General features: G+C 40.6%; 1 protein-coding gene across 1 annotated transcript in view; it reads left to right on the top strand.

The window, feature by feature from the left end:
* The window catches only part of ANKFN1 (ankyrin repeat and fibronectin type III domain containing 1), a 56308-nt gene that overhangs the window by 21999 nt on the left and 10148 nt on the right, over positions 1–24161 (top strand). Inside the window, exons 5-13 of the mRNA XM_057368796.1 lie at positions 4034–4131; positions 4741–4831; positions 8050–8157; positions 13338–13437; positions 14588–14720; positions 15348–15464; positions 18558–18773; positions 20821–20987; positions 22384–22534. Of these exons, the coding sequence (XP_057224779.1) occupies positions 4034–4131; positions 4741–4831; positions 8050–8157; positions 13338–13437; positions 14588–14720; positions 15348–15464; positions 18558–18773; positions 20821–20987; positions 22384–22534 (1181 nt within the window). The remainder of the gene's footprint in view (positions 1–4033; positions 4132–4740; positions 4832–8049; positions 8158–13337; positions 13438–14587; positions 14721–15347; positions 15465–18557; positions 18774–20820; positions 20988–22383; positions 22535–24161) is intronic.

Raw genomic sequence — 24161 nt, forward strand, 5'->3', positions numbered from 1 at the left:
GAATCAAGAGGTGTTTTGTGCCTTCCCTTTGCCTTTTGTCTGCCCATCTCTCTGATAAGCTGTCTCAGGCATGCTCAGTACAACAGAAAGATCGTGAGTGGGAAAGAAACAGGTGAAAATAAACGTCTCCCTTTATTTTAAAGGGAACTGAGTGAATTGAGTATTAAAAAAAAGAAAAAAAAAAACTTGGCCACAAGTAAGTTACATAACTTAAGCCAGTCTAAAATTATGTGCCAGCAATTTACATGAGTTTTATGTAACTGTTTATACTGCTGTTTATTTAAAAATTACTACTTATCTTGGCGACCGCAGCAACACATCGTGCATTTGCTAGCTCTGGAATACAGGGCACCTTCATTAAAACACATAGTCACCAATATATTAAACACACAAAAAAGCCCTGCTCTGACATAACATGAAGTGTCAGATGGAAAGCCGCAACAGCAAAGACATTCAGCGTTCACAACAAAGCAGCCCTTTGGGGTGTTCAGAACAGGACTGGAACATGCTCCATCCTTAATTCACCCAACAGCTTTCAGGTCCTTTACAGCACAGTTGGTGCAGTCTACAAGACCAGCTCCTGTTCCTGGGCTCTTATAAAGGACCCTCTTCATCCTCAGGCTCCTGCACTTGAGCGTGTTTATAATTCAGCATTTACGTGCTGAGGTGAGGCAGCCTTTTGTTCTTCCTTAAAGTCCCAAGGACTTCAGTGCAGCACAAAGGGTTGGTAATTTCTGTTTGCCCTCTCCCAGTGCTCTCCYTCTCACAGCAAAGATTTCACTGAATCTTCACGATGGTTTGCTCATGCACAAATTAAATAATTTAAAATCCAGGTTCATAACCAGGGTAAAACCATGGATGTGTAGCTTTGTCTTGGGACCAGGAAGAGCTGCAGATATCCCACAAAGCCAGGCAGTGGGAGCAATATTTGGAGCAGATGTCACAGGATTTTGTCCCCTATTTTGGGGCCTGTTGACTGAACAAGATGCTCTACCTCCCCTTCCTTCATTTCCTCATCTATAAAATAAAAAAAAAAAACTGGTATCCACACCCTTCTGCAAGGTTTATAACCCAATGAATCAGTACAGCAGAATATTATGTATTATTTTTAGATAACCATTACAAAGTAGAGAGCTGAAATCTGGCAATGKAGAGCAGGAGATACAAACCTAAGTGATAAATTATTTCAGTTGATTTGCGTTTCTTTAAAGCTGTATCATGCCATCTTCTTCTCATTTGAATCAGTAAAATCAAGGGAGGAAAAAAGTTTGTTAAAATCGTATGTAAGCAAGAAAATTCCAAAACTTGTTATGAGTTTCTTTATGACAGATATACTTTGAAACGAGGGGAAAAAGAAGGCACTATTCCAACATAGCTGTTGAAAAAATATTTATTTTTCAGTTATGGAAATTTTTATTGAAACTGGGGGACGGGGTTTTTTTTTTTCCAAAAGTGAGGTTTTAAAATAAATATATTTGAAAAATAAGTTTTGAGTAACTTTGGATACACCATCTTGTTGGGTAAATATCCTTTAAAAGGGGGGTTCTCGACTATGATAACCATAACCTGATCCTCTTGCTAACATCACATTCCTGTGTTTTCAGTTCCATGGGGCTCAGCCACCATTGGGTAAGCTAAAAAAAGGCAAAATGCTGGCAAAAGGCAAAAAGGCAATGAGGGGAAGCAGAGCTGAGCCTCAGCCTGGCAGCCAGAGAAGGATGGGCTGGTGAGGGACAAGGGGACACCCAGGKGTCCCTGCAGACAGGCAGGATGGCAATCCTGCTCAGATTTAGGTATTAACTCCTCTGCACACCATGTRCCAGCATCTCTGAATATCAGGAACATACCTCTAAATGCTGAATGCAAGTGGAAGAGACCCACATCAAGGACAGCCCTGAATAACTTTGTAAGTTATCCAAATTTAAATATGCCTCTTGAACTACCACCTCTTGAAGTACCAGCCTCCAGTCTATAGAACAATTAAAAATTTGAGAAGATCAAAAGCAGCTTAAAGCTCCTTCTCTCACCCTTGGCTTTTGTTTTGTGCTGCCTGAAGTGTGACCCAGCTTTGGTCCCTCTCTCATTTTGGGACACTCGGGCATGCCTGGAGATTCCTCTGAAGGAAAAATCTGTTTGTAGAATCCATCTTGAGTGATGTTGTCTTGCTTGATGTGAATCATTGAAAAGAAAAATGGTGTCTGAAGTGACTGCAAGCCTGCTGACAACAGTTTGAACAGGGTTTATCCTTCTGGTTTCTCCTTCTGGAAAAGAGAAAACATGTCAAAGTCTGCAGCATGTGCACGGTGTCTGCAGTGATTTAATACAAGTGGAGTTAGAAACCTTGAAAATCACGGTTTACAATGGAAACTCTGACAGGCCATCAAGTTCAATGTTACTTTTAAGTATTCCTATAATTAAGTTGTCAACAAAACCATACAATATGGTACTGCAACAGTGTCTGCATTTTCCTACTAATGTGCAGRGATAGCTTCCACTAAAGGGGGCAGTAATTAGGTATTTAAAAACCGTGGAAAACTAGGAAAAATACACAGTGAAAAAATTCAACGAGAATATTAAAAAACCAATCTTCTTTTCATTGCAGCAAACACAAAAATGTTGCAGAGCATGCTGTGCATTCACAAACTGCAATCATAGRAAAGGAGTGATTAGGGGAGAAGGGAAAAATGAGTTGTGCCATTGATACTTGGCTATTTTGGAAAAATGTGTTGRCAGTTAAATGTTGTATATGCTGAACAAGAAATTCTCTGAAGCCGTTTTCTTTACACATGAAAATACCAGTATGACACTGCCAGAAGATGAAAATTCCACATGCTGAAATTAGAATACCTACATCCTCTGATCTATTCTAAATTATTGACTCCAGTACTAATGAATATATAAAGYGTCTAAAAACCACTCTATGAATCTTAAAAGGAAAGCTTTGTATTGAATTCTTTGGTGTAAATCCAGGAAATTCATGAGATTTCCTGATTTCTACTGTAGAATAATTCAAGATATTAATTTCACTATGGTTTGGATGGCTTTTCCTGTAAGTTTGAATCTGAAGGTATGAGTCATTAAATCCCAGAGGTATGACTCCAGGATTAACCAGGATGGCACCTCTCATTAAGAGGGAATAATTTAAGAAAAAAAGGCTGGTTCCCTACCTACAGCCATCAGTTCTCCATTTGCATATATTCCTTTTTTTTAATTCTTTTTTTTAAATCATCCAGTATTTTTTCATGTTATGCTGGATACTATTTCACGTGCACAATCATTTTTGCCAGTACTGATGAAGAGTATGGACAGCAGGACTCGTAATTCCATAACCCCTGAACTCAGCAGGGATCAGAGTGACAGGAGCACTTTGGTGAAGGTGCCCATTGCAATTTGGGGGAAGGAAAGATGGGAGGGGTCTGTGAGCCACTTAATTGCCTCCAAAAGTGGGTGCAGGTCCTGGAGGAGCTCTGTAGCAGCTGCAGACCTGCCCAGGACAGCCAGAACCACTGAAAAACCAACCACGAGGCTCCAGTGAGCACCCGGTCCAAGGAGGATATTTCCACCCAAATTAGAGTTTTGTGGGCCTGTGGAACCAGAAGGACTCTCTGCCCACGCCCACCTGTGCAGATCCAATGCAAACCAGTGTTTTTTGTTGGTTAGGATGTACAAACTGCCATTACTAGCATTAACAGGTCCAATTCTTCCACCTTCTCCTTTGCTCTACTTCTCTTTCTTTAAAAGTGAATTGTTTAAATGAGGGCAATGCTGACTGGAAGTAATTTGTATTGCAGTCTATTTTTAAGCGTTCTTTCCTGAAAACTTTTGAAGAATATTTTGGTTTTGTCTCCCATGCACAGGGATCTAATTTAATTACTGTGTATTTGCTAAACACTACTGTTAAACAGGACTTTTAGTACCCACRTGGACTGGGAAACCACTGGGAGAAAAGTTAACCTGTGAGGGATTTAAGCCCTTTGACTTCTTTGCTTGGACTGGAACCTGATTTGATTTTCTCCTGCTGTTTGTTTCCTAGTGGAATGGAGCTCTTCRGAAGACTTTTCTCCTTTGGCTGGTGAAATAATCATGGATAATCTTCATTCTTTGAGGTGCTCCATCACAGGTCTCAGGACGGTGAGTGCCAGAGGACTCATTTAGACCTTGATGACCCAGTCCCTCAGTGATACGAGAATTTGCATCCCCACCCCTTGGAAATGCCTGCAGCACCTTTCTTGTAGCAACACCTTCCAGTAATTAAAACAACAGGTCTGGTAGCCATAATCCAAAAGCCACAAAGGAATTGACAGCATGAACCACTTTATGAGTTATCATTCTTAGGGGAAATTGGGAAACATTGGAGCAAAAGCTGCTGTTTTCTGGATCACAGGATAATCTTAGTGCAGCTCAAAAGCTCTTGAGAGATCTAGACCTGACTCAGATGACCAGTACCTCAAATAACAACTCTTTCTCTTCTCCTTCTTCCAGGAAAGCACGTGTTGATGGAAATTGTTTTCATTTTTGTTGTTTATCTTCATATATGTGTTTTACACTGATCAGAACAGCATCTCAAACCTTGTCCTCAAATMTTTGTAGCATGTTTCACTCTATCATAGTTCATTTAAGTTATTGAAGCTATTTAAGTTTCTCCATGAAAAAAACCTTAGTGAGGAACTGTTTTGCAGTTGTTAAAGCCCAGATTTTGAATCCAGTGATAGTTTTGACTCCAGTTGTTTCCATTTGCAGGGCCGGAGGTATTACGTTCGTGTCKCAGCATACAACATGAGAGGATGGGGACCTCCACAAAAATCCACTCCTGAATATGCTTCTCCTTCAAGTAGGTTGGGTTTGTCTGCCCTCCCAGTTTGCTTAGAGATGTTGGAGTTCATGATGTGATTCTTGTGTCATCTGGAAGGGAAATAAATAATGAAACTMAATTGCTTTCAACCCCCCAAATAAGCAGAATAGTAATATATGTATATTTATGTCTTAGTTTTTATTCTTTTTCAGTCCTTTGACAGAACATTGTTGTCTAGTCATTAACACTTTAAAAATGAGAAATATTTTAACCTTTATTTCTCTCAGGAGAGTTCTGATAAATKGAACCTAATTTTTCAGTGCATAAATGAATCAAAACCTGATTCTGAGCTCCTAGAAGCATCTCATGCCATTTTATATTCTGCCTTGTAGCATTACAGATCCCCCTCATCCTGCATGTAAAATACTCCAATGTGGACACACATGGTGGTAGGATGCAGCCTGGAAATGTTCCAAAAATGTCCAAAAGCCTTTCTTCCTTTTCCAACCTCTGACAGGTTTTCTCAGACTCCATTAGGGCTATGATTTGTCATTTGTAATTTTTTATCTATTATAATCACACTGTATTGTTAGTTGCTTTTCCAGACTTAGTGTTCYCTGCCAAACTGGCTCAGTCTATTACAGCTCCCCTTGTATTGATTAATGCAGTAAAGTGAGACTTTTCTTTTTATTGCATTAACACTAGTTTTTATTAGGCTAATGTAGCAATTTAATAACCTTGCATGCTAATGTGAGAAAATATAACAAGCTGTACCTACATAATGGAGAGGGTTGGATAAATAAGGCTCTTGCAGTTCCATTGTCCCATTTTGTTTCAATTTTGTTCTTGTGTTTGCTCCAGAACAATATCAGAATTAGGCTAAAGAAATATTCTGCTCGAGAGCAAAAATGGGCTACAATCATGAGAGGAAATCTACTGTGGATAACTGAATAACTCAGTGATGTGCAATTACCTTGACTATAGCCAGGTGTAACTACACAGGACTTGGCCCCACAAACCCAAAATTTACATCAGCTGGGGAACAGATTCTTTCACAGTAGCTGCCAGTTATTCATCCAAATATCCCCAAAGAAGGAGCACTCCTGGCAAGATGGGGCATTTAAGACTGCAGCTTTGTATGATGTGGGTTTTGCTTTGAGCATATTGCATTGTTTTCCCTTTCTATAGCCCCCTGTTATTAACCTGAAATGTGACATGGTGTGCCAGTTCCAAAGTTTTGGGTGTGAGGGAAGTTTTCCTGCAGATTTCAGTGGATCAGCACAAAAGCTATGGAAAAAATTCTGTTCATTCCCCTCACACAGTGTCTCAGGGTGCTGGAGCACAGAAAGTTCTGGAATTGCTGGGTTTAGGACCACATRCTTAAGCTTTACAGTAAGACCAGCAGAAACCTAAATGCAAATCTTTTCATTAATAATACTGACATAAGAGAGACAAGATGTTATTTACCACTGCAGTTACTGGGGGCAGAACTTCCTTATTGACCTGACTCCCTTCACCACTGGTTTTGAAAACGAGCAGATTTGTGCTTGGCAAGGAGGCAGCAATCTGACATTACAYCAGTGCTGCACAACAAAATATGGCCCTAAGCTAAAATGTAAATGGGAATACATTAACACCCTACAAAGCTGTCTGTAACAGCAGCCAGAACAATGTGCAGGGGAAAGCAAAGCTTCAGGGCCTGGTGATGATCCAGTCCAAGCCCAGAGCATCAAAGGTTGGTGACATCCTTGGAGATGTGTCTGTGTATGACAGTGAGCACAAAACACTGCCCTCCTGTTTCCCACACACACAGCAGCCTGGAAAGCGGTGGCCAATGCTGTGCAGCTGTTCTGTGAAACAGAGAAAGAAATACAGAAATATTTCTGTTTCTAGCAGATATAAATATTTCTATTTATTCATTAGCAGGTGAGTGATGGACATTGAGGGGAGCTGTCGGTTTCTGAGTCATTTTTAAGGTAGTCAGCAGTCTGGGGGTTCAAAAAGTTTGGAACCCATTGGGATAGAGAAATCATCTGTTGGAAGATGGTTGTTGGAAAGCCTACCAGTCTGCAACACCAAAGCCCTTTGAGACTGCTGAGTTGCACTTGGTCCCTCCTGGCTGCTCACAGGAGATGGAAGGGCCTTTCCCCCACCCAGAGCAGTAAATGCAGCTGGCCCTGCTGCCTGCAGCAGCACAGAGCACACAGCACAGCCCCTGTGCAGCTGTCACACTGCCCGCAGGCTATCGGGATACCAAATGGCTTCTCTTTCCAGCCTTTCATGGGGCTCACTCTGGCTGCTTCACTCAATGTAAATAAACAGGTATTTATATCCCTGGCATAGGGAGCCCATTGGAAGGAATGCTTGACTCCAAACTTGCACTAGAAACTGGATCTGTGTATTTAGTGAGTGAGCAAACTGCTGGTGGCTGTGAGCGCGCACACGGCCCCCGTGCCAGCAGGATGGGAGCGTGTCTCCTGTGCAGACAGATCTCTTAATGCCTTGATCCACCATTCCTTTGGGTCAGGAAACGCTTTTCTCATTATAATCAAAGTATGGAAATAGCCAAGTCTGGAATTAAAGCGCTTCTCTCTGATATGCAGAGATTTCTTCTGCCTATTTGTCATGAGTTCGTTTTTTTGTTAAATCACGACTGAGATTAGAGCAAGTGAGTGAAAACCAAGTGTGCTAGAGGTTGAAGATGTGTAGGACAGACACAGCAGGTTTTTGCCTCAGGAGTGCAGTGCTGAGCAGCCCATGGACTCCAGGGCAGGAACTGCCAGCATTTGCTCAGCAGATATCCAGAGGTGATTTCACTCCAGGCATGTTTCTCTGGTTTCTCTGGCTGCAGGGCAAGCTCTGGGTGCAGGGAGATGTTCATTCTCTGCTTGGCAGAGCTGTAGGGGGGCTGTGGAGCTTCCTGGTGTGGCAGGAGCAGTGAGTGACCTTGGTCAGGGGCTGAGTGTGCCACCAGAGCCCATTAGTGAAGAGCAATAACCATCGACAAGCCAGGCGCTACAGGAGCTTCTCAGAGCTGCTTATGAGCTCTTCATTAATAATCATTATGATTAATTRCCCCGCTGACACGAGGCAAAGAAAACTCATGGACAAGTAACATCAGACTTAAAAGCAGCGACTCCTGCCTGCCAAGACGTAAAACCCCTCTAAAGTCAAGAAGCACCAGAGGCAAGAAAATATTTTTAGACCTTCTCCTGCACCTTTGTGTTTCATTTCTGTTTATTTCCTTTGTTCAACAGACTGGAAAGACTGCAGTGGAAGAGAGCCTCGGCACAGGGGACACACTGAGGCCCTGGAACGCCTCCTTCAGCAGGTTCGAGCAGCTCATCAGCACTCTAATTGCAGAGGTAAGGAGAAATATCTGTGTGGTAGGGCACCGGCTGAAGCCTCTGTGGCGCCTGTAATTTTAGCAGCTCTCTAACTAGGTCATACCTTCTCATTCATCAGGAAAAGAAAGATATTAATATTGGCCCATCTGGAATCACTTTAGCGCACTATCTCGCTCTTAACCCTTGAAATTAGCTGGATGAAAGCATCTGAAGGCTACGATGTGCACACACACAGGCACACTCGTCCTCCCTCTGTACCCTACACACTTATTGATTTGTTTTTCCCTAAAAATTAGTTTCACACAGGATTCCATTAAAATGTTTCAAGGATGGCGTGTTTAATTTTTTGTATAAAGAAATACTCTAGACAGTTAACAACTGGTTTGGATCAAAAGGGGGGAATTGGCTGCCTCCAAATGGAAGACACTAARTGGATGTCATGCCAACCCATAATGAAAAATACTTGCACAATGCAATGGGAAGATAAGATTGCTACATTTCCAAACAGAATGGATCAAAACCGGGAGAGAGTTCGAATCTCAGCCAATCTTCATTCATGAGAAACAGACTGTGCCTTTAATAGYTCAAGAGCCAAGGCAACAGCTTGGCATTCTTTTTAGAGCATATATAAAAACTTCTGTTCTATATGGGTTGTTGAAAAGTACTATTTATTTTCTTAAAATAAACTTCTAACTGGAATAATGCTTCATTGCAAAGGGACTTATTTTAAACTGAAAAGTTAAACTACCGTGAAGTTTTCATTTTTCTTCACCTAGTATGACTGCTATGTCAAGTTGCATCAATTGATTTAAAATCATAGAAATACTTAGGGCTMAAATCATCTGGCTGAAATGAGAAGATGCAGCCTTTGTTCTTTACGTGCAAATTTGTCACCATCACAATGATCCACAGTCTGCCACAACCCATTGTAACCATAGCAACTCAAACTATTCGTCTCTGGTGCTTGGAAAGGGAAAGGAGATACTGCAAGAAAACGTTGTTTCTCTAATTAAAATTCATGCAAGCGTTATCACTTGCAGGTGGTCTTGGTACTGAATACACAGATGATGTGTTCTATCACTTACATGGCTTTTTGTGCTGTTTAAGAAGGCTTTTTTTCATGGCAGAGTTTTTCCTTTCTGGAGTTAGTGCCTACCTCAGGTCTTTCAGGCCACCTTCCCAGTCAACAGGGAGTAAGTGATGGAACATCTGAAAATATTCTTAGTATAAATTGTTTTACTGACATAGCAGCCCAGAACAGAAGCAGTTATAAACATCAGGCAGAAAATCCCTCCTTTTGAGAATCTGACACCAGTGCCTGGTTCTTATAAAATTCCACTGCTCCAGAAATTAACCCCAGTCTCAAAACWGAGCACAGACAGCTCAAGTTTTGATTTCCACACCTTTTCTTTAGTCAACAAATAACAACAATACGGAAAATGTATTTAGCTCAGAACATTTCCTTCTATGCCTGAAAGGCTGTGGGACTTCCCATGGAGCAGTACCACACTCTATATTCAGCCTGAGCAACGCCCTTGCCTCCAACTAAACAAAAATCTCCTAATTGCTTGTAATTATTAGTATATTTTGGATAAATCAGGATGGCATCATCTGAGGAGAGCCTTTGGAATTTGCCTTAAATATATGACTGACATCAATCCCTTTTATTTCACTAATTTGGTAAGGAATCAAAACAAAGTTTGCAGGACAAGTAAGAATTATGACATTGCTTTGACTCCGGAAAATGATTCTGGTATTTATCAGCCTCAGTGGAACCTGAGGAGYTTGGTCAAGGATCTGGGACAAACTGCTGTGTATGAAAACCCCAAATAAGTTTTCACTTCATATAACACAGAGGCTTGATCTCGATTGTTATTCAATGTAAACTTGGCATGATTAAATGCCAGGGTGGAATCAGCATGGCCCTGCTGTCACGCACAGGCTGAGGACCTGCCCAGGCATTTCTCTGTTCTTTGCCACATTTCTCTTTACCGCACTCTGGTTAAAGCCAATATTGTGATGTCTGCTTGCCCCATTTGTAGACCTGTCAATAAACAGCTGGACATTGTTTGAGGAGGATCCTCAATTGAGGTTGATCATAAAATATCTGAGATTACCTGAGCAAGGCAGAAAAACTCAGAACCCAGAGGAGCTGGAGGAGCAAGGCCATGTGCTGCTGCTGCTGTGGATCTGGGAGGGGACATTGCCCACATTCCAGGCAGATCCTTTGCCCAAGTCTGTTCATTCAGGCTCTGCCTTTTGCCCTGTGCTTTGCATTGCAGGGGCTGCAGAAAACAAGCTTACAAAAATACCAGGAAGAATACACTGGAATGTACAGTGAGTTTAAGAGCTTTTGGAATTAGATCAGCTGTTGCTTTTGAACCTGCTCTGTGATATGGTGAAATCTCCTAGGGAATTACTTAGGAAGCTTTGCTTTCAYATGTTTAATCTTCTGGAAAACCCTGATGATTACAAATAACAGTCATCCATTTGTCTCCATAATACCGTGCTACAGACTATCATAACTGAGTGACTACAATTGTATGTCCTGGCAACACTTCAAATATATTTTTAAGTGTATTTTTTTCTTGTAGATCTTTCTTACAAAATAATTCGGAGTGGCTTAAGTAATTGTGTGATGCTTCATTAAGAAAGGAACCCAACTCTTCTGTAAAATTCTTACCAGATACTTTCTTCCTGAAATTCAGTTGAAATACATTTTACTAGACAAGTCAGAGGTGAAATAAAAATGTTCTCATTTTAATTTGGTTCACAAGCAGAGCACATAGTTTTAATTGCATTTAGCAAAGAGAAGGATCTGTGATTCCACGGGGCATTTATAATGTTTAGATTATAATTTTTTGTAGGAATATACAAAAGAATATTGAGAACCAAGCTATAGGCTGAGAATATAAGAGGAGACCCCAGATGCACATGAGCATGTGGGGGCAACTTGGTTCTTGTTCTTCCACAAGGTTCGTTTTTAGTATTGGTTGCATTTCTGTAAAAAACTGCAAAGAAACATTTACACACCCTCTACCTTTGAAGAGAAAGGCTGCCACTGTCATAAATACGCCTTTTTATTTAATTGCCTATTTCATTTTAGGTTTGAATGCTTCTGATCTAAATCTAATCACTGGAAATTCTCTCATCTTGGCTGCTATGTGTTCACTCCAAGGCTTCTATTAAAAGAGCTCACAGTTCTATTGCTGTATCATTTATTAATATAAACTTACTGTGCTGCTACTGGTGCTTTTCCATGAAGGTTTCTCTGTGTTATTTATTAGTTAATTAAGTAACAAAGTTCCATTTCCTGCAGATCCAAATTATCCTCTAATCTCAGCTCCATGTTTTCTGGCTTCTAGACACACAATACTGTAAAACAAAAGCAAATAGCAATGTAGAAGAGTTTACAGTCTCCATATAGTCTCACATTATTTCTTTTGCTGCTGGCTTCTGCTAAACTGTGGACTAAACCCAAACCACTGAATAGCCCAATAACATATATTTCACTTGTAATGTACCCTCTTATTTTAATGCTGCAGTCTCTGGGTGTTTTATACAGAATTATGTTGTTTTGCCTTCAGTAATTTCCTCCTCCATTCCTAGATGGAGGGAATACAGAAGAAAATAATTAGAATGAAATTTGTATTCCTAAATTGGTCTTAWCCTTGGAAGAACAAGCAATAAGACAGGAGTTTTCATGTAGCATTTGGTTTACATTACTGCAATACACTGAAAAATATTCACAGTTGTCTGAGGAGCTATGGACAGAAACACAAATTAATATTTTTAGAAGGAAAACAAAATAAAGGTCAGTTGCTTCAAAGGAGTAGTCATGGATTGGGGTGAGTCTGTTTAAGCTGAAGCGTGCATTGCAGAATATGCCATGGAGAACAAGTTTGCACTGGAAAGACAATGGACTTGATGATCTAATAATTCTCCTACATCTGAGTTGTATGATTTCAGCCCCAATASAACCCTGTTCTCTTTGTACTCGCTGTTCCCCAGAGCAGTAATTACTGCTCACAACGTGTCTGCTTGCCGGGCCTTTCAATGTGCCAACCGTGGTGCAAATTTATTCAGCATTTAAAAATACGCCCAGCACYGCCACAGATGGGCTTTTGACAACAGCAAATTTAGATGTTCTTCAAATGCTCAAACTTAGAACTCGCTAGGGAGACACAGACAGCACCTACTGTTCTGCACCAGAGGTAAGAGGGGAATACTCTGAGAACACCTAAGCAGATGATCAGCAGCTTTCAGCAAGTGGCTCTTCATGATTCATCGTTTTTCTCCCACTGGAGAAGGGTTCCCTCAAAATGTTTCACACTTCAGCCTGGATGGGGATCCACACTTCATCCAAATAACCAGGCAGATTGTGGGAAACCAAGATGTGCTTTCGCAGTTACATCTTTCTTTTTGTCTTTCTTTTCGTATCACAGCAAATATCTGARGAATTAACTCTATTTTTCAAATTAAGTATTTCTGCTGTTTCTCTTACAACAGSATTTAAAAGGACAGATATTGCAAGGAAAAAAAAAACAAACCCAGACATTGCTAAGTGCCCATTGCTTTCAAATCCAGGTGTGGACAACAACTGGCAGGACATTATAAATTCCTGCATGTCCCTGACATTTCTTTGGCTTACAAGGCCATGGATGAGAGAAGGAAAGACATGAAGTCAGATTCATCAAAGGAAAAAGAATACAATACATAAAAATGTAACAAATTTTTAGAATATTTGGACAATATTGGAATTTATAAAATTCTTCTATTGGAGACTTGCTCCAGAGATGCTGGCAGGCACACAGCAGATCTCAGCTTTAACATGAAGTGAACAAATGAGTTAAAATCTTTTGGATTTTTGTGGGTTYCTGAGACCACTGGCAAAATTTCCATCCGTTTCAGAGAATTAAGAGTGTGTAGTGTTGGTTCAAGCTTGCCTYGGAGCAAAACAGCTTTATCTTGTCTGAGTTTGCTGTAAGTGAGGAAAATCTCCTCTGTTGTGTATCTCTAAGTGAATAAAAACACCATCAAAGGGTTGCATCTGAGCATCTTTCTAAATRTTGTCTTTTGAAAGGAATATAATGGGCACTGACTCAAATTCAGTACTGTGATTCAAGAAACGAAGGTTTTTTATGAGAACTAACTGAAATGTGAGAGCCAGATTTGTTTGTTTCTTTTTTCCATTTCAGAAAGTTCTAAATTACAAAACGCTGGTCGCAAGCAATCGGTTTCCAGAAGCCTGAAGCACCTTTTCCATTCATCAAACAAGTTTGTGAAGACTCTGAAACGGTTTGTCATTCCTTTTATCTCCCAGACATCCTGAGTTTCAGTAATTGCTGCTCTTCTGCAATAGAGAAAAGCGCCTTAGAAATGTGTGAATATGCCACTGCTGATGAGACAGTGATTGGTCACAATGAACCTGATAAAATCACAGTGTAAGACTGGTGCAGCTGACAGGAAAATAATGCTCCAGCTCTAACTGAAATCAATAAAATCAACAGAATCTTTTCCTTGTTACTGCTGGAAATGGATTCAAATCATCACAGAGTGAAATATTCTGGGCAAACCCAAAGTGCAGCTACTGAGCTGTTTGAAAGCATTGCCTCTGTGGCTACTCAGTAATGAAACAATCACATTTATTTATTCATAACAGAAAGCACTGAGCTCAGAAAACACATTTAAATTGTCCACTGGCAACAAGCTGCACATGTAGAGCTCTCTGACATCCTCAGCTGGGTTTGCAGCTCACTGTGACCCAACTCAGCCCTGATAATTTGTTTGAAGCTGCTTATGTTAGATTATTTCTTCTTTCATAGTCAGGAGTGTTCAGTTTGCTTTTTCTTCTTTGTAGTTTGATAAGAGTTTGATTTTTTCAGAAGAGYTCTCGAGAGTCTTTAAATTCCCTGCAGTAACTACTTAACGTATGTAACTAATTGCAAGAGTAAATATTGAAAGGAATGATCTCTATAAACAGGTTTGCAGATATGTTGGCCAAATTACACTCAATTATACCAATGTAAATCCATAATWACCCAYCTGATTTCAACTGAGTTAATTCAGMTYTGCTCTGAAGCAAACGAGGGCAGAACTAAGCACATTAATGATMAGTTTTAGTAAAATTTCTGATTTCTAAAGGGCATAAAGCCTCCATTGTGTACTGTGTACACTGGCAAAATTCTCACTAAAACTGATCTCAGTTTCTTGCACAGATCCATAATTTCTTAGATTCAGTAGTGTCACATCATCTAGAGTGATAAACTTCCCAAATATTTTTCTGAATTTGCTGACTGAAGTTACATGACCTATATTACACACAAGTTAAGACCAGATGATTCACTTTGTCTCCTCAGTACTTAACATCTGTGATTCTTTGACTAAATTTGGCATGGATGTGAATAGACATGAAAGGTGTTTTGATAGTGTTTCCTTCTCTCTTTAGGGGACTCTACTTATCTGTTATACTTTTTTACAAAGACAATTTGTTAGTAACCAATGAAGATCAAATCCCAATTGTGGAAATCGATGACTCTCACAGTAGTTCAGTTATGCAGGATTTCCTGTGGTTCACAAAGGTAATGGGAGTCTAATTTCATCTATTGCTTCTGCAAATTTGTCGCTAGCAATGCATAGGCCTTAGCTCATCACTCTGAATGTATGGAATGGTGTCATTAAAAAGCTGAATGATGAAGTCCTTCATYGCTCACCTGAAAGGCAATTTTCACAAACCATTTACATGGATTAAAYCCTGGCTGGGTCACTGACAGTGGCACAATTAACTCTCAGTGTATGATCCTACATGAGTGATTGCTGTGTGGGCACAGAAAGGTTCTATGCACATTYAGAGCAAGAGCCTAAAGAAATAATGAGAGGTTTTAAATTTGGTGTTGTGGTTGTGCCATTGCTCAAGTTGTCTTCGCACTACTTTTTTTTTACACCACAAAGAACAGTAAATCCGTTTTGCACAATAGTCCAAAATCGATTGAAACAGGTTCATGATGTTGACAGAACACCTTCTGTGTCTGTGTCAGTGTCTGTGTCAGTGTCTGTGTCATGTTTATCTGGCAGCAGATTGCCATCTGCAGAAACTCAAAATGTGCAATATCTACTGATTTTTCCAAGTCCAGAATGCATTTTAGTGTAATTTCTGCTTTTGCAAATGCTGAGAACAAGAMCTGATGGAAGTGGCTCTGTTTTTGCAGCTGTCTTGCATGTGGGATGACATCAGGTGGCTGAGGCAGAACATGGCAGTGTCCGTGTCCTCATCCACAGCGCTCCAGGCCAGGCAGAAGATGCTTTCAGCAGCAGCACAGCTACAGGTGGGTCCCATGGCAAATTTCTATCAGCTCAGTGACTTTCTGATCTCCAAGGGACAGAGCTGCCAGCTGTCCCTTGGACTGTTCTGTCCTCATCTCCAGGGAAATGAGGCACTGAGCCTCTCCTGACAGATAGAGGGAAGGAGTTACATTAAAAGAAAAGAGCAGGAATAACAAAGGAAAGAAATAATAGTGGCAGACAAAAAAACAAAGAGATATGAATCAGTAAATAACGACCAGATAAGCCTGTGACTTGCAGATTGGGAATTAGAGAGTTATAATCCTGATATTTGCTGCTCAAAAGCCTCTTACAGGCCTACTTATTATTAATTATTAACCTATCAATGAWGYATTTRAACTCTGTTCTATTCCAACCTCTGYACAGATATACCTGAGTGGTACTGAACAAGTCATTTAAATCCTTCARTGTCTCAATTCGCCACTTGTTATGCAAATAGAAATTACACTTTCTCCAGCAGAACATGCCTACATTTATTGCTTCATGAAAACATGAAATCTCCAGCTGGCCAGCAGACACTTGCATTAAAATAGTTATTTTTGTGGGAAAATACATTTTCAAAAGGCTGTGGGCATGATGGTTAAAGAAAAGTCTATCCAGGCCTCACTTTCTTCTACCTTTTGTTGGAGTGAAGTCACCAAAGTTTCCCAGCAGATCTGTGGTACATTCATGGCAGTACTGAAGATCCTCCTTGCTGGGCTCTGCGTTGGCCACACATCATCCCCCTGGTTGTATCAGCACAAGAACCTGGTTTGCAGCAGCTGGGAGAGCCACAGGCTGCAGGGCCATTATTAMCAATATCTGTGATGGGGTTGTTTCACACCTTTTGCAGAGCATTCTGTGCAGGGGAGCAGCCTTCCTGGGCAGCCACCTGTGTGCCCTGATTTCCCCAAAGTACCCCGAAAGGTATCAATGCCAGCCTGCTGCACCTTTACAGGAGGACCACCTGCTTGTTTTGAGCTGTCACTAGAGCAAGCTTTATCTCTCTCTGCTGAACATTCCCTGGTGTGGCTCAGGTAGCACACATTCCTTGGGTTAGCTCAGATCCCCTGTAACAGAGCACTGATACCCAACACTCCCCATGCATCCTGGTTTTATCTGCTACAGACATGCAAAGTGCAGAGCTTGAAAGGCAAATGTGCCCCTGTGGTGGGTTGCTCTGCTGAAGTTTTGCCAGATTTATCGCCCTAAATGCCTGTTCTGTTTGCTCAGCCCCTGATGAACAGGGGGATTGTCACCCAAGTGCCAGCTTCTAACGGTGTGGGGCCTAATGGGATCCACCGGGGGAAAGATCTCACTAAAGTTTATATGGTTGGATACTTTTTATTGAGGCAGTTAATAGACTGACTCTGCAGGAATTTAGGAGAGAATGGAAATGATCAGTGATAACACAGCTGCTCAGGGACTGGATCAGTGGATTCAGAGACAACAGGGATTGCAGTTTTGCCTGCTGTTACCAGAAGACAACTAAATCAAACAAAGCACAAGTGATGGGGCACCAAGCTAAGCAGACACCAAAGTTTTTTAGTGTATGAATCAGTCCCAGATTGATATCAGCAGGTCCCCCATTCCCTGTGCTGGAATGTCATTCACAACACAGTGACAGGAAAGGACTGTTTGCTTTCATCTGGGCACATTCACGTGCTGCAGTGATTAATGTGACAATTAGACAGCTGAGGATGCTGCCAGGGTCTGCCCCAGCTGGAGACACAGGGATTAGCACAAAATGTACTCTCAAGACACCCAGAGTTGGACAGAGAAGGAGACAAACCCCAAAAGGCAGAACAGTTTAAGAGGGCAGAGGAGAGSTGTTACAYAGACGTGCACAGAGCTAAAATAACYAATTTATGCCACCCAAACCCCATCACTGTGCTGAATTCTGAGAGTTTATAAACAATTTAATAATAGAGTTGATAAGTAAATATTGCCTGCTAAGTACAGGTAAATAATTTCAGATAATCTATCAGTTTACAATGTCATTAAGTTAATGTACAGCACTTCCCTAAATGTACAATGTGCTTCATTGTGAATTCAAGTTTTCATTTTAAACTGCCCCTCTCCCTATYCAGCTTACTGTAGGTCTCTTGAAAAATCACAAAGTAATGAGCATATTTTAAATGTTAGGCATTTTTCTTTAAGACATCTGGGAATCTCTTCAGTGGCTGCTCGCTGGATTGAGTGTGTTTGCACCTATAAGCAGATGCCTTGCTGTGTGAGGAAAGGGATTTTAACCAAAATATGTATTTTATGTGGAGTCTTTTAAAATTACTTTTCTTTAATCCTCACATATTTTCCTGGAGAGCTTTGCCCTGGTRGTTTTGTTAGTTTCTGCCTGTTTTGTCTAGCACATTCTTGGTATTTGAAGTAAAAGGGTCCGTGTCTCTTTGAATCCTGTGTTTCTTCACAAACACACTCCACAGTTTAGCTCCAGAATTATTTACATTCAGCACAAACATGAGGGTCTCTTGCTTTTGTTGCTGAAAATAATCTGAATAATTTTAAAACAGGGAACAGGGAATGGAAATTATAGTTAATGAACTTAGGACAAAAAAAAAACCTTTCAAGTGTCTGCTATGAATGATTTGGAGAAAGAGAAATAATTTTATATGAGCTCTGGCATTTGGTTCTGGGACGGTTCAGATAAATTTTCACTAAATTCAAATCAAAGAAATCACCAGCAGACCTACACCAAGTTCTTTCAAAAATTGCATCCTTCATCTTAATATGACTGGGCAAAAAATAGGAAGTTGGGCCCAAACAAGTGAATTACTTTGCAGTAAATAAATGACTAATTTTGCTTTTACAAAGACACTGATGTTCTCCATTGAAGATTGAACTAAACGTTGCTGGACCAAAATATATCAGAGGATCCACAACTCAATCCACAAATATAACCCATGGAAAAACTTTTCCTTTTGCCACTAAATGATAAGACTGTAGGCAAGGATTTGAGAAACATCGTGTGTCTAATTTTTGTGAAGTCAATAGGACCCATGTCAGCAAGCACAAAGTTAAATTTCAAGCAATGTTTTTTCTGATATGTGACAAATAATTTTCATTTTATATTTGTTTTCTAGAATTTGCTGGGAACTCACAACTTAGGCAGAGTTTTTTATGAGCCAATCAAGGATCGACATGGCAATATGCTGATAGTTACTGTAAGAGAAGTGGAGAGCCTGTACTCATTTTTTAATGGCAAATGGATGCAGGTATCCAAACTACAAAGCCAGAGGAAATCCCTTTCAACTCCAGAGGAGCCAACAGCATTAGACATCTTGCTTATAACAATCCAGGTAGTGCTTTGCTTCTCTTGCTGTGTGTTATTTGCTTTTGTAAAGCCTGTGCCAGAGCCCTGATTTTTGGAAGTGTCTTTTAGAATTTTAGGCCTTAGTCCAGTGCCCAATAAAATTAATGGCAAGGCTCCCATTGAGAGCAAAGACTTATAGTACTTTCAATGAGTCTGGGATCAGATCCTTAATATGCAAAAATATCCACGAGATTCTAAAGAAATTAAAGTCCTAGCAGAGAATGGYAGTTTCTATCGATTTCGGGAAAACAGGCTATGGAATTCTGTAGCAAGGGATATAAAAAGCTTTAAAATTCTCTGGGATGTTCTTAAGCACCTACACAGACACTTAGAATTTCTACACWCCATAAGATTTTTCCATCCAAGCTTGAAAACTAAATCTAGGTTTTAAACTTTACTGTTCTACTTAATAAACTTGTTCTTTGGGGTTCAGGGCTCCTTGGAGCCTGGTAGAGTYGCTAAAGAATTCTTCACTGACCATAACCCTCCTTTAATTTCTGCCTAATGTGCTCCTAGACTTGCAATCAGAAAAATTCCAAGGTAAGGACTGATCTCAGAAGCTSCTCAGTTACCATCACTGAGAGCTGCAGGGGTTCAAGGCCTACAGGAATTATCTCTGAACTCACATTAAATGGACACAGCTCATGTTAAAATTAATACATGTTTTCTGTAGGTAACAGCAGCCAATCTCCCTAAAACTGTTGCACAATTCCCCAAAATACAAAACAAATCCTTGTCTTAGCTCCATCTTTAGCACCCTCCATGACACAATGGGTACTGTGGTTAATTTTTGAATTAGAGGCACTTTCTTGGGCAGAGATTCTGCTTTTCATACCGGGAAGTGACAGGCAATCAAAAYCTATGTTACCAGGTTTTAGGAACGTTAAAAAATTTCCAAAAGACAATAAAACTTACCTGATCTATGCTAGATTTAATGTATTACAGTGTGTTAAAGGTGCAGAAAAATGTCAATCTGGGCAAAAGTTTTATATTAGGAAAAGCAAAATACAGGCCTGATCAGATTTCCACAGAGATCCTAGTGGAAAAAATGTTCCCCTAATGGTTTACACATTCCTATCTAATGCCCACCCTTTCTTCTATTACTTGTTTAATCATCGAGTGGGTATTTTGTTCATGAAGTGCTTGTGAAAATGAGGGTCTAATTGCAGTGGTCAGAGCCAAGCATAGCACTGGCAGATAATTTGATGGTTCCAAGAGTAAAGGCACAGGGCCAGGTGTCTTAATCTTCACCCACTGCAGAAGCACACATTTCTCAGGATGGATGGCAGCAGACATCATTTTTAGGTAGTTTTGGATGACTGCTGTACATAGCCCTAAAAATGTCTCCTGGCCTCAGCAATTGCACCATCAATACTAATTTCTTCTAAGCTCTATTTGTTGATAAAGAAATTCGTTCAGAAAATGCTGCCACTAATTCAATTTTGCAAACTAGCAAGCCCCATGCTGACAGAGATCTTCCTGTTGACAGCAGGTGACACAGAGCAGGTTTTGGAGAGATGTGGGTTGGGATTTCCTTGGGGACAATTCTGGCTCCTGCAGCCCCTCTCTCCCAGCTCTTCCCCAGTCCTGCTGTGCTCCCTCTGTGTGCCACGAACCAAACCTGAACTGGGGAACTGCTCCTGCTGAAAAACAACTGCTCCTTTTCCCAAGTTGTTTTTCACAGGAATCAGTTCCCTGACCCAGCTCACCAGCRAGGAGGCAGAGGTGGGGGTTATTTAAGCCAGTTTAAACACCACAGTTGGTGAAGATTGATTCCTCAGGTTGTCAGAGCCAATTCCTGCATGACATGGAGAGCTCAGAGATCCTGTGTATGGCTCTAAGTGAGCAGTTGTCCAAGTGCACCCCAACTACCAGAGATTATTCATGTGCTCAAGCATTTGCTTAAATGCTTCTTGAATTGGGAACRATGGATGGCTGTGAAAACATTTGTTGCTTTTTTTTCTCCCAAACTCTTCTGCTTATGTGGAAAATAAATCTGAGATTTTTATGYAGGGCTTTTTCCCTTAAAACAGGACATACTTTCCTATCACAAACGAAGTCAGCAGCGCCTCCCTCCCGGCTTGTATCTGGGCTACCTAAAACTCTGCAGCTCTGTGGATCAGATCAARGTGCTTGTGCTGCAGAAGCTGCCCAATGTCCTGTGTCACGTCAAAATCCGAGACAACAGCAACGTCTCCARGTAAGTGAATATACAGAGCTACACAGATGTATTTACACAACACACAGAGAACAGTCAGTTTAAATCTGAAACAAYTGATCAAATGTTAATGGCGAGGCAGTTCTGCCATTGTAGGTGGCAGATGGGTTTGGCTCCAGTGTGTGCCATCCCAGAGATCMGTGCTGAGCTCGGGTACACCTGAGTTCTCCCAACAGCCCATCCAGAGCACATGGATTGAACCCATTGGTTTCTAAGGATGGTATTCCATGGTTATTCTGGTTCTGCACAGGGCTAATGATCAGATGATCGTGGCCTGCAGCCCTGACTCAGCCTCCAGTGGATCCAGTGCCACCCTTTCCATGGATTTTCACTGACTAAGGGGTGTTGGTGTGGGGGATTTTTCTTTTTATTCTCTTATGTGATATCTGGTTTGTCATTGTAAACCACAGCAAACACACAGCAGTTGAAAACCACATTTATAAATGCAACCAGCCAGCAAAGTGCTGTGCTCTGGGAAAGCCATTTTCCCTTTGTTCACTGCTTCCCTTATCCATTGGCAAGGGAACTGTTTGTCCTGCCTGGTCCTTGCCTAGTGGGCAACACATTTTATTGGCCTTTTTCTGGAGCTTTTTAATCCCGTATCATTTCAGCAACCAGCTGAGAATTTTGCATGAGGAAAAAGGAACTGGATATCTACATGGATAACAAGGACATCCAGAATGTAGCAGTTAACACTAACAACAATGTTGGAAGGAATATAAAGCCTAAGGCTTCAGAGTTTATAACAATCCTGACTCTTGACGTTTAAGATCAGATCTTTATTTAGGAGCAGATTATACCACAACTATTACTTGTCTTGTAGTGGGGTTTCCTGTGCATTTTTTTTCCTTATGTTTGATGCTGGCTACTTTTCAAGACTGAATACTGGGCAGGGTGAATTAGGGATTGGATCCAGAACTTTGGTTCCCATGTTTWTCAGGTCTCAAATAGAGACATGGGGAGCAAAGCAGGAAGTTTTTTGGATGCAGTGAGCAGAAGATAGTCCATCACAGAGACCCAGCCTCCTGCTAATTGCAGCAATTCCCAATGCATTTTTTTTTTTTAAATATTGTGGTAGATAGGGAATGAAGAATGTGAAAAAAAAAAAAAAAGAAAAAAAAGAAAACCTGAAGTGAGAAGCCTTACTGAAATATTTCAAGGGCARTTGGGCTTCCAGAGGAATGTTCAGCCTGATGTACATGTGCTTAGAAAAATAAAACTTTTCAAAGTAAGATTTCAATCAAGATTGCACAAGTTTAGAATGTTTTGGTATATGAGGATTAAACGATCAACAGATCCCAAATGCACATACACTGAATTCCTGCTTGTGCATTGAACTGTTGTTATATTTCTAATTTTAACTTGACTCCACATACAGAGATGAGTGGGAATGGATCCAAACCCTTTCTGGCTCAGAATCTGTGGAAAGTATGGATCATACTTCAGACTGCCCTACTCAATTGTTCTTGTATGAGCTCCAGACGGCAGTGAAAGCTCTCCTCAAACAGATCAATCTACCTCTGCAGCAGGTATTTGCCTTTGTGRGATTTATCACCTTTTTAAAACCCCATTCTTAAGAACACAACGAACAGCTACWAACTGTGTCACTCCCAAGTAGGGATTCAGTGTCAGGGTTGAGAAACAACAAAGCAGAGAAGTTTTGTATTCCATTATTCTAAGGGGGAACCTCTTCGAAAAACAGTTCTTGCCCTGGATATGAGAACATTCAAGGATTAGGAGATAAATTTCAATTATGTGCTATTTTTGCATTTTTTAGCTTATTTGTGCGACTTCAGGCAGGTGCAAATAAGCACTTTTGCATGAAGCTAGTTGTTTTGAGCAGCTTTGCTGAGCTGACAAGGAAAAATAGGTATTTTTTCAGGCAAGCAGAGTCACTGACTGTTCTTTGGGAGGCTTCAAGTGAAGGTGCAGGAAAAGTCTGGTAATGACACAGCATTTTGCTGTTCTTTTGCACACAGATAAATGTACCACTTCTAAAACACACAGTCCCAGACCTCCAGATTGCTGTGGGTGAGGAGAGGTGTCTGGCTTCTGGCTTTACATTTAGGTACAAGAAATGTATCTGTGAATAAATAAAGTCAGGGAGAATAATCTATGATGTGAAAGATCCATGAAAAAATAAGCTAAGAAGTTTGTTTCTTGTTTATATGAATTCCATTTTATTTTGGTCTGCAAGGGTAAGGAGGTCTTAAAGTAGAAGTAAATCATCTTTATATTCACTTCAAGGCCTGTTTGTGCAGCTAGAAAGWTGTGGCCTTAAAATAAATTAACCTGGTTCTACATTTCTTGATTTTGAAAGGTTTAGGCTTTGCTTTTAAAAACGAATCCATCAGTGCTGCACCTTCTAGCCTGGGAAGAGCCAAGTAAGACTCAAGTAAATCCAAAATTGAGACAGATGGTGTGCTGCCTTGTGGTCAGTCACTCTAATTCAATAGGGCTCTGTACAGGTCTCTGTGTTACTGCATTTGCTTGGAGGTTATGGCTTTTGTGCACTTCTTTTCTTTTTTTCTTTTAGAGTTAGGGATTGAAATATTGAAATCTCTATGCAATGTGTTCCTGAGGCTGCAGCTCAGCCAAGCATCTGAGCTCATCTATCGTGCATGAGAGATAGACATCAGCATGACCTCGCAGTTAAACACAGATGCAAATGCTCTGATGGYTCAGGACCAAACTTTCATGTTAATGAATTGCATTTTTAATTCCACAGATTTCTTTAGGTATTTTTATTATTTTTGTGGTAACCAGGAGTGGGGACAGTGGCACTGGGGCACAGCCAGGGCAGAAGGCAGTGCTGCACACAGCAGCTCGGAGCAGCCTCAGGCCAGCTCCTGTCTGTGCCATTTTCTCTTGCTGCAGCACTTGTTAAACCTTTTCAGTGCTGTGTTGAGGGAGAGCTGCATATTTCTCTTAACCAACCCTAAATTGAATCTTAAAGGTTTTTAATTGAATCCATTTTCATGTTTTCACATAATTATGCAATCATAATCTTGAAAAGCACATGGCATGTGATCATTTTCTGCCTAATAAGAAACATAAATGTTGTTTTCAGGGGGGTTGTGCCTGTGTGTGTTGTTTTAATGTGGAACATTGCAGCTTTAAATCTTTATTTTATGTAGTGACATGAACCCACATTTA

This window comes from Malurus melanocephalus, unplaced genomic scaffold (assembly GCF_030028575.1).
Source record: "Malurus melanocephalus ecotype Western Australia unplaced genomic scaffold, MMel_1.1 scaffold_98, whole genome shotgun sequence".
NCBI lineage: Eukaryota > Metazoa > Chordata > Aves > Passeriformes > Maluridae > Malurus > Malurus melanocephalus.